At 44.8% G+C, this 10,689-nt stretch overlaps 1 protein-coding gene across 6 annotated transcripts in view; it reads left to right on the forward strand.

Annotated features, from left to right (window-relative positions):
* The window catches only part of Hp1bp3 (heterochromatin protein 1 binding protein 3), a 35,819-nt gene extending 32,990 nt beyond the window's left edge, over positions 1-2,829 (forward strand). For all 6 annotated transcript variants that reach the window (XM_070037736.1, XM_070037739.1, XM_070037740.1 and 3 more), the window contains one exon: positions 1,116-2,829. In XM_070037736.1, coding sequence (XP_069893837.1) covers positions 1,116-1,407 — 292 coding nt within the window. In that variant the 3' untranslated portion in view covers positions 1,408-2,829. The remainder of the gene's footprint in view (positions 1-1,115) is intronic.
* Positions 2,830-10,689: the final 7,860 nt, after the last annotated feature.

A 10,689-nucleotide genomic window follows, 5' to 3' on the forward strand; every position in this document is an offset into this window, starting at 1 on the left:
GGTTTGAACTCTGACCTGGACACTGTCCCTGGGTTCTTCAGCTCAAGGCTAGTGCTCTACAATTGGAGCCACAGCACCACTTTATACATATATATATATATATTTGGTGATGGTGGTGGTGGTGGTGATGGTCGTGGTCGTGGGGCTTGAACTCTGGGCTGGGGTACTGTCCCTGTGCTCTTCAGCTCAAGGCAAGCACTCTACCGCGTGAGCCATAGCACCATTTCTTCATTATATATATTCAGGAAAAATAATTCCATGTTTTCCTAGAAAAATGTCATGGAGTTATATATAAATTTTTATGATTTGGTTAAATTAGTGTATAAATTTAATAATAAATCTCTAGTAAAAAAAAAATACCAAGTTAAATTCCTGTTTTTACCACAATGACATCTACTTCTGCTATTTCCTTTTAAATGTGTGTGTGTGCATGTGTACAGCAGTCCTGGGACTTGAAGGTAGGGCCTGGGCTCTATCCCTGAGCTTTTTTGCTTAAGGCTTTACTTGAGCCACAGCTTTACTTCTGGCTTACTGGTAGTTAAGAGGTAACAGTCTTACAGGCTTTCCTGCCTGCCTGGGCTGACTTTTTTTTTTTTTTTTGTCGGTCGTGGGGCTTGAACTCTGGGCCTGGGCGCTGTCCCTCAGCTCTTCAGCTCAAGGCGAGTGCTCTACCACTTGAGCTACAGCGCCACTTCCGGTTTTCTGGTGGTTTTATTGAGATAGGAGTCTCACGGCCTTTCCTGCCCGGGCTGGCTTTGAACCGCGATCCTCAGATCTCAGCCTCCTGAGTAGCTAGGATTACAGGCTTGAGCCACCAGCGCCCGGCTAAATTTTTTTTTTTTTTTTTTTTTGTCGGTCGTGGGGCTTGAACTCTGGGCCTGGGCGCTGTCCCTCAGCTCTTCAGCTCAAGGCGAGCGCTCTACCACTTGAGCTACAGCGCCACTTCCCCTGGGCTGACTTTGAACCATGATCCTCAGAACTCAACCTCCTTCCTTAGTAGCTATGATTACAGACGTGAGTCACCAGCACCCAGCCTTGCTGTTTGTCTTAGGCATCTGCTTGTATTGGTAAATGAATCTCCCCATCCTGACTGTCTTCACTCTTTCATCTCACAGGTTGCAGAAGAAAACTCCCGCCAAGTCCCCAGGGAAGACTGTATCCATGAAGCAGAGAGGATCCAAGCCTGCACCTAAAGTCCCAGCTGCCCAGCGGGGAAAAACTAGGCCCCTACCCAAGAAAGCCCCTCCTAAGGCCAAAACTCCTGCCAAGAAAGCCAGACCCTCACCCTCAGTCATCAAGAAACCTAGTAGCTCCTCAAAAAAGCCTGCAGCCAGTACAAGAAAGGAAGTGAAATTGCCTGGCAAGGGTAAATCCACCATGAAGAAGTCTTTCAAGGCAAAAAAGTAAATTGTATAGGAAGAAAGGGTATCATGATAAAATTCAAAAGTCTAAATATTTTATTAGGTCAGTATGCATTTGTTTTAGTTTAATGCTTTTAAAATTAATTTTTTTCCTCCCATGTGGACATTGTGGGGAGGGAACACAAACCAGGCTAGGCATTTGTTAGCTTTAGGGCACTGTTCCTGGTGCCTGCCCCTTCCCTCAGTCACTTTAATTTCTCCAGTAATCCTGGACTCCCAAACTATGGAACCTGTACTACCCTTTTTGCTCTTCCTCCCCCTACCTCCATTCTGTTTTGTTTTTTTTTTTCTTTTTTGAATGATCTAATTTAGCTTTTTTTCCCCTTCCAGTTTTATCTAAACAGTTGCAGAGATTTTTTATATTTGTAGAAAGCATCAAAAACAGGATGCTGGTCAGGTGCTAGAGGAGGCAGACTAGCACTGACTGAATTGCAAAGCCTGCCTACAGAATTCAGCTACAGCTATACTAATCCTATATCTAAAAGTCACTCCACTAACCCTTTCTCTCCAACGGTAAACCCAGTTGGCATTTAGCCCCTCTCCCCTCAGTCCCATCCCAGGTGTTTTCACAGGCCCAGAACACTGCAGTCCTTAGCGGCGAGCACAACCTCTCTCTGCCACTTGACTTAACAGCAATGGGAAAGTAGGCGAATATATTGAATCTGATTTCTGGTGTTATCTATGTTACCAAAAAATCAAAGCATATGAAGTCTTCTTGATCAAATGTTGAAATATATTTTTTAATATTTGGAGCATGAATTATCACTTCCTACTTGCCTTTTTTTATAAGGAAATGTTGGAGAGTTACATCATTGCTAATGTAGAAATGTTAAGAAACACAATTTGCTAACATAAAGTAGCTGTCAGATTCATCTGTGGGTTTCCCCTCCTTTCCAGAGCACTTTTGATATCAAACAAGTGGCTTCCTTTTTGAAATAGTTAAAAAAAAAAAAAAGTAGAAAAAGCAAATGAAGCCCTACTACCTAACCCTTTTTTATTTGTGTTTGTTTCAGTATTGTGAAGTTGTGTTAAATAGCACTAGCTTTCTATTTGAGAAATCCCAATTTCTGGTTGTCATATATCTTCCCTGTGGCACTTGACATTTTAATTGTCTTAAACTTTTTGGTGTACATCTTCTGACCCCTTGAGTGCCACCAGAGACAAAAGGTGTTTGTTTTACATTCATTCCACTTGCATTGTCTCCTGGGATCCTTTTGCAGCGTTAAGTGTGGCTGGGAAATGGACTTGAGAAAATTGGCTTGAATTAGATCATAATCATGTGTGATCCCATCATGAGTTCATTGGAATTTGTGTTGCATGTTAAAGCAATCTTTCCTGTTGTAAATCTTCCTTTTTTTAATGTACATATATTTTGAAAAATATGAATAAACATGAAATTTTAAAGGCTGCCAAATGAGCTGATACTCAGTTTCCATATGTCCTCAGGGACAGCTCAGTGCTTCCCTCACTTTGAATCTCTCCTGCTGGCAGTAAACATCATCCATCACTCATTTTTAAATACAAGTTCTAGTTTATTTGCTTTTGAAATATTGTTTTAATATAGTAACATTTCTAACTATTTCAAATGCTAGTTAATGAACTAAAGGTTGTAAAAGTCATTTTGTGTCAGGTGTTGGTGGCCCACACCTGTAATCCTAGCTACTCAGGAGGCTGAGATCTGAGGATTGAAGTTTAAAGCCAGACCAGGCAGGAAAATCTGTGAGACACAATCTCCAGTTAACCACCAGAAAAACCAGAATTGGCACTGTGGCTTAAGTGGTAGATCATTAGCCTTGAGCAAAAGAAGCTCAGGGACAGTATCCAGCCCCTTAGTTCAAGCCCCAGGACTGGCAGAAAGAAAAAATAGGGCTAGGGTTATATCCTCAGTGGTACAATTGTCTCCCAGACTGGGCTGGCTTTGAACAGCAACCCTTAGATCTCAACCTCTTAAATAACTAAGTTGACAGCTGTGTGCCACCAGTGCCTGGCCAAATGTAGGTCTTAATCATGCCTGTTAACAGTTAAATTGCCAACATTTTTTCTATCATTTTTACTTTTGTTAACCATAGTTATGGTTTGCTAATCTTTTTTGTTGGGGGGGGGAGTTGAAGCCTGATCTGGCCTTAATCTCGATATCCTTCTGCCTCAGCCTCCTTATGCTGGAACTACAAGCATGTGCCAATGGTCCCAGCTTTGACCTATTCTTAATACTTTATTTTTAAAAAGGGGGGGTAGGGTGTATTGGGAATGTGGCTTAGTGGTATTATAGTGCTTGTCTCACATTTATGAAGCCCTGGGTTTGATTCCTCAGTACCACATACACAGAAAAAGACAGAAGGGGTGTTGTGGCTCAAGTGGTAGAGTGCTAGCTAGCCTTGAGCTGAAAAAATTGAGGGACAGCGCCCAGGCCCAGAGTTAAAGCCCACGACCAACCCCCCCAAAAATCATTCTCACAGATATTCTTGGTCATGAACTCCTGCACTTAGCCAACTATGAAATCTGAGTGAAATGTGTTACTAAAGATGCCCCATCTTTGGAAACTGAAGAATCACACTTTGTTCATTAAATGAGAATTCTGATTTTTACCCATGAAAGATGAGAAATTCTTTTTTTCTTTTTGTCGGTCATGGGGCCTGAACTCTGGGACTGGGCACTGTCCCTCAGCTCTTCAGCCCAAAGCTAATAATGCTCTACCACTTGAGCCACAGCGCCACTTCTGGTTTTTTCTGCTTATGTGGTGCTGAGGAATCAAACCCAGGGCCTCATGCATGCGAGGCAAGCACTCTACCACTGTGCAGTCCAAGAAGAGAAATACTAAGCAGTACTTTGTTATCAAATCTTTATTTATCAAAGGGACTTTTTCCATTGTTTGTTTGCTTTTTTTTTTTTTTTTTTTGGGGGGTCTGGTCGTGGGGCCTGAACTCTGGGCCTGGGCGCTATCCCTCAGCTCTTCAGCTCAAGGCTAGCGCTCTACCACTTGAGTCACAGCACCACTTCCGGATTTTTACTTATGTGGTGCTGAGGAATCGAACCCAGGGCCTCGAGCATGCAAGGAAAGTGCTCTACTACTGAGCCACCTTCCCAGCCCCATGCTTTTGTTTTTGTTTTGATTTGTTTTTTGTCAGTTGTGGGGCTTGAACTTGGGGCCTGGGTGCTGTCCCTCAGCTCTTCAGCTCAAGGCTAGCATTAGTTTTTGGGTGGTTAATTGGAGATAAGAGTTTCACACTTTCCTACCTGCCCTGGCTTTGAAACACAATCCTCAGATCTCAGCCTCCTGAGTAGGATTACAGGTGTGACCCACTGGTGCCAGGCTTTTTTTTTTTTTTTTTTTTTTGGTCTGTCGTGGGTCCTGATCTCTGGGCCTGGGCGCTGTCCCTCAGCTCTTCAGCTCAAGGCTAAGCGCTCTACCACTTGAGCCACAGTGCCACTTCTGGCTTTTTCTGCTCATACGGTGCTGAGGAATAGAACCCAGGGCCTCATGCATGCAAGACAAGCGCTCTACCACTAGGCCTCATGCTTGTGAGGCAGGCATTCTACCACTAGACCTTAAAAGGGATCTTCATGGTACCCTGAGTACATCTAGTAATGAGTAGTTACTAAGTTTAGATTGTTACTTAATGTGTTTGCTTTCTATTACTGTAGCAAAATACCTGAAATAGTCACCTTTTGTTTTGTTTCTGTTTTTGTTTGTCATGAGGCTTGAACTCTGGGCCTGAGTACTGTCCTACAGCTCTTCAGCACTCTACCACTTGAGTCACAGCGCCACTTCCAGTTTTTCTGGTACTTTATTGAAGATAAAGAGTTTCATGGCTTTTCCTGCCCAGGCTGGCTTTGAACTGCGATCCTCAGATCTCAGCCTCCTGAGTAGCTAGGATTACAGGCATGAGCCACCAGTGCCTGGCTTGAAATAATCACCTTTTAGGAGGAAAACTTTATCTTGGGTCACCATTGAGGTTTTAGCCCATGCTCACTTGGCCTATGCCAAGACAACCTAGTGGGAACCAGAACCAGATTGCAGGCTGGGAAGTTGGCTCAGTGGTAGAGTGCTTGCCTTGCATGCCTGAGGCACTGGGTTCTATTCCTCAGCACCACATAAGCAAAAAGAAAAAAGCCAGAAGTGGTGCTGTGGCTCAGGTGGTAGGGCACTAGCCTTGAGCTGAAGGACAGTGCTCAGGCCCAGAGTTCAGGCCCCACAACCGGACCAAAAAAAAAAAAAAAAAAACAGAACCAGATTGCAGAGGAAGCTGTGAAGTAAAAGGAGGAAAGGATGGGTCCAAATCCCCTTTCCAGGACACACCCCCAGTCACCTCACTTCCTCCCACTAGGTCCCACTTTTTTTTTTTTTTTTTGGTCGGTCATGGGGCTTGAATTCTGGGCCTGGGCACTGTCCCTCAGCTCTTCAGCTCAAGGTGAGCGCTCTACCACTTGAGCTACAGTGCCACTTCCTGTTTCCTGGTGGTTTATTGGAGATAGGAGTCTCACGGTCTCTCCTGCCCAGGCTGGCTTTGAACCGCGATCCTCAGATCTCAGCCTCCTGAGTAGCTAGGATTACAGGCGTGAGCCACCAGCGCCCTGCTACTAGGTCCTACTTTTAAGGGTCCTGTCACACACACACCCCCTCATCCCATAGCACCACAGACTAGGGACCAAGTCTTAACACATGGTCCCTATGTGGGACCTGTATCCAAGCCATACATAATATTTAAAGTAAGTGATAATAGCTAACACTGAATCTTTTCTAAAACCAAATTCTGTACATAACATTATCACATTTAATTCCAGCAATGCTATGGTCATAGTTTGTTGTCCTTTTTTTTAAAATTTTTGGTCAGTTGTGGGCCTTGAACTCTGGGCCTAGGCTCTGTCCCTGAGCTCTTCAGGGACACTCTACCACTGAGCACTCTACCACTTGAACCACAACACCACTTCTAGTTAATTGGAGACAAAAGACTCATGGACTTTCCTGCCCCTGCTGGTTTTCAATGTGATCCTCAGATCTCAGCTTCCTGAGTTGCTAGGATTACAGGCATGAGCCACCGGCCCCCAGCTTATTTGGCCTTTTTCAGGCTTCTAAATCCACATGTGACAATCCAGTAACTCCATATTCTACAAACGGGAGAGTAGGGACTTGTTTCAAAGAGCAGAGGAAGTTAGCTTTGCTTACAGTCAAGTCATCATGGCTTTTCAATTTGGTAACTCCGAGTATCCCAGGAATGGGTTATCTAAGGCTCTTACAGGACACAGTACCAGAACTCCAGATTCTAGGTTGGTTTCAAGTACTAGCCCTGGAACACTTTATAGTTCTCTCAGTTTGAGTACTCCTGAACAGCCATCTCACCAGGTGACTTCTTCCAGTCCACAAGAGCCACCAGCGCTGTCAGAACTGTGTTGTGAAATGTTCAGGTTTCTTACTCTATTCCATGAGGCAATCCAAGGGAAGTTCCAGAACTGGGATTTTCCCATGCAACTGGTTATTTTGGACATAATACAAGTTTTCTGCTGTCTGCCTAAACCCCATTATATGGAGTTTCCCAACAACAGCCTTGCCCACCATAATGAAGTTCTGGGAAGTTCAAATCCCTTGTTAGCTGCAATGTAACTCACACTGATAAAGTATATAGAATGAGAAATTTCACTGACTCCAAACGAATCCTTACCAGAGGATGCCACCCAGCCCAGCACTCCAGCATTTATAGCCACATGACCCACCACTCAACCTCCTTTAGTGTTCTCATTTGTAAAATAATGGGCTCCAAATCTTAAATCCTTGTTATTTCAGAATGACCACCTAGGAGCAGAATGAGAAGAAAGTTGCTGGCTGCTTGTGCTTTCACTTGTGCTGGGGATGGAACCTGGGCCTCATGCATGCTTGGACTGTACTGTGTCACTTGGCCCAGCCTTCAATGGTTCAGTTTCACAAGGGAGGGATTTTGTCGTTTATCATCATTGCAGTTAATGCCTAAAATGGCCTCACAGATTCTCCAGATGTATTGTCATAGGTGTAGGATATTGTTCCTGATTGCACATGCAAATAAACTTTGCTGCTGCTCTTCCCACAAGGAAACTTAACAATAGACTAGACTGATCTGGTTTGCATGGCCGACTTCACCACATCCAACACTATACACTTAATGACAGATGAGAGCAAAGCCAAGGTGCACAAGGGTTTATCATACTGGAAGATTAACAGGCAGTGGATAGCAGGATTTTTTCATTTGTGTACGTGTGTGTGTGTGTGTGTGTGCGTGTGTATGTGTGCATGTGTGTGTGTGTGTGTGTGTGCGTGTGTGTGTGTGTGTGTATAATGGGGTTAAACAGATTCTGGGCACTGCCCATTACAGCTCCACTTTCATTTTTTTGCTGGTTAACTGAAAATAAGAGTCTCAAGGACTTTTTGCCTGAGATAACTTTGAATCATGATCTTCAGATCTCAACCTCCAGAATACCTAGGATTACTGGCATGAGCCACAAGTGCCCATCATATACATCCGTCTTTCTATGTCCAAATTTCCTTTTAGGGAGACATTATAGGTTTCAGATTGGAAATTACACTGATGAGCTAATTCTAATTTTCTCTTTAAAGACTACATATGGTTTAAAAGACTTCTTAAAGAGTAGCTTTTATATATAGTTACATTCCTAGGTCCTGGAGGTTAGGATATAATGGGTTTTTTTTGGGGGGGACACAATTCTGTTAATTAAAAATAACCTCTTCTAGGTCACACATTTGAGGGAGAGGGTTGGGGCTAGGCTGCAGACAGCCATGAATCAGGACAGAATGAGGAAGCTCAAGTGTCAGCAGGAAAGGGTGTCACCAAGGGAACCAATCAGGCAACATTTCAGGCCTTGAAATTTTGCCCTGGTGGGCCTGCTGGGAACTCAGTCTTGCTCCCTTTAGTTCTCAGCCCTGTAGTTGGACACTAGCTTCTCACTAATGTGTCACGTTTGTCAGCTGGCAAGCCCAGTGCCAGATTCTGGAATTTTTGAGAAAGGGGAAAAATGTGATAACAAGTTCACACCTGTGTGGCTTAGTAATGATCACTGACTCATCAGGAAATACCATGACATGCGTGACGCATGCGTGAACATGTTCCCCAACCAGGACTCCCACCCAGCTTGCCTTTCTGTCATCCCTTCCTCTTCTAAATATGGGCATCTCCTTTGAGCTTCCTGCACAAGTTAGTCTCTAACCCATGGCTGAAATTCTACAGCTCTCAGGAATGCAAAACTTGTCCTATGTGGTAACAACTGTTCCATGCAGTGGTCACAAGTGGGCTTTGAGGGCTTGTCCAAGAGATGGCTAGCACCATCTGAAGCTTATTTTCTTTGATGGAAATCTTTGAGTTCCCGCCACACCTTTAATAAGACTATTGCATGGTGAAAAGCTGTCGATTTAGTGGAATTGGGTCAACTGAATTTGATAATCTGGTGCAATAGCTCTGATGACCAGCTACATTACTACGATACTCAGAGAAAAATGCAATAATGAACTCTACCTGTATAATGCAGTTGGCTTTGAAACCTTGTATTCCTGAGCAGGGATGAGTATCTTGGATGGCAGTAAAGTCAGAAGGCAATATCACATACTTTGACTACATTTACTTTGTCAGATGGTGTGTTTCCTCCCCCCTCCCACCATGTTCTGTGTGCTTCATTGTAAATCTGTTTCCCTGGGTCCTAATAGTGCTGGTTACTCAGTCTTCTGTGAAAGACTTAGAAAGCAAAAATCAAGCCATGTGCTGGTAGCTCATGCCCAGGCTTTTACTTAGTCAGGAGGCTGAGATCTGAGGATAGTGGTTCAAAGCCAGCCCAGGGAGATGTCTGTGACTCTTTTTTTTTTGGTGGGGGGGTCTGGTTGTGGGGCCTGAACTCTGGGCCTAGGTGCTGCCCCTCAGCTCTTCAGCTCAAGGCTAGCGCTCTACCACTTGAGCCACAGCACCACTTCTGGCTTTTTTCTTTTTGCTTATGTGGTGCTGAGGAATCGAACCCAGGGCCTCATGCATGCAAGACAAGTGCTCTTTCACTGAGCCACCTTCCCAGCCCAAGTCTGTGACTCTTTAACTCTTTAACTCCCAATTATCCAGCAAAAAAGCTAAGGGATAATGTTATCTCTGTGTTTGAATTTAATCTCTTTGTCTTTTTTAATTCAGATCAGAAATAAGTTCTTGTCATTTTTAATTTTTTTGTCATTTTTAATAAAGTACACTATCAGAATAAATAAGTATGTACAGAAGCCTGATGGTGTCAGTATTAACAGAATTATGCCTTGTTTTGTTTTCTCTAAATATTCTTGAAACAGAGACTAGGGGTCTGAGAATTAGTGAGTCCTCTATTTAAAATTTGGATGCTAGTGGGCGCTGGTGGCTCATGCCTGTAAGCCTTGCTACTCTGGAGGCTGAGATCTGAGGATTGAGATTCAAAGCCAGCTGGTGCAGGAAAGTCCGTGAGACACGCTTTATCTCTAATTAACCATCAAAAAAACTGGAAGTGGCACTGAGTGCTAGCTTTGAGCTGAAAAAGCTCAGGAATCAGCTCTCAAGCCCTGAGTTCAAGCCTCATGACTGACAACAACAAAACTTGAATGCTTTCTATTTTGAGAATTGGCCCTTTAATTTTGAGTTTCATCACTTGGATATGCAGAGGCCGAGGCCAACTTATAAACCATGTTATCTATCTTTTTTGGTCTTGGGCTAGAGGCTGGCTTTGGTCAGAATTTCTCAGGGAGCACGTGGCATCCTGCTAGCACAGAACAAAAGGCTCACTTCACTAACGTTACCGCCAGCAGCCTCACCTACCGCGGAGCAGGCAGGCGCTGGGCCAAGCCCGTAGCCCGTTATGGGCCTTCCATCCCCAGGGTGCTGAAACCTGCTTTGCCCAGGAAACGCCGCCGGGGGATTGGGTGATGACGGCGCCGGCGTGAGAGGAAGCGCCCAGGTGCGCGTCGCGCCTCTCCCAGGTGCCCAGCGTCCACTGTGGCTTCGATGGCTCCCGTCTGCTCCTGGGACAGGGAATCCCAGGTCTACTTTCTCTCTGTGCCTCCTAGTCAGGGGACTCCCCTCTAGGGGTGCAGCCCATCACCCCCTCCCCAGACCTGAGCCCCAGGTCCAGACTTCCCTGAGCTGGTGGGGCGGGGGCCGTGTTTGCTCTCTGCAGATTCAGGTTTAGACACACATCAAAAGCTTGGCTGACCGGGCTATGTGCGGGGAGGGGGGCGGGCACCCACAGCGCCCTTAGCCCGCGGTGGGGACTGTAGTGGGCACCCCCCCTT

The sequence above is a fragment of the Dipodomys merriami genome, unplaced genomic scaffold (genome assembly GCF_024711535.1).
Source record: "Dipodomys merriami isolate MVZ:Mamm:240054 unplaced genomic scaffold, mDipMer1.0.p SCAF_28, whole genome shotgun sequence".
NCBI classification, from domain to species: Eukaryota; Metazoa; Chordata; class Mammalia; order Rodentia; family Heteromyidae; genus Dipodomys; species Dipodomys merriami.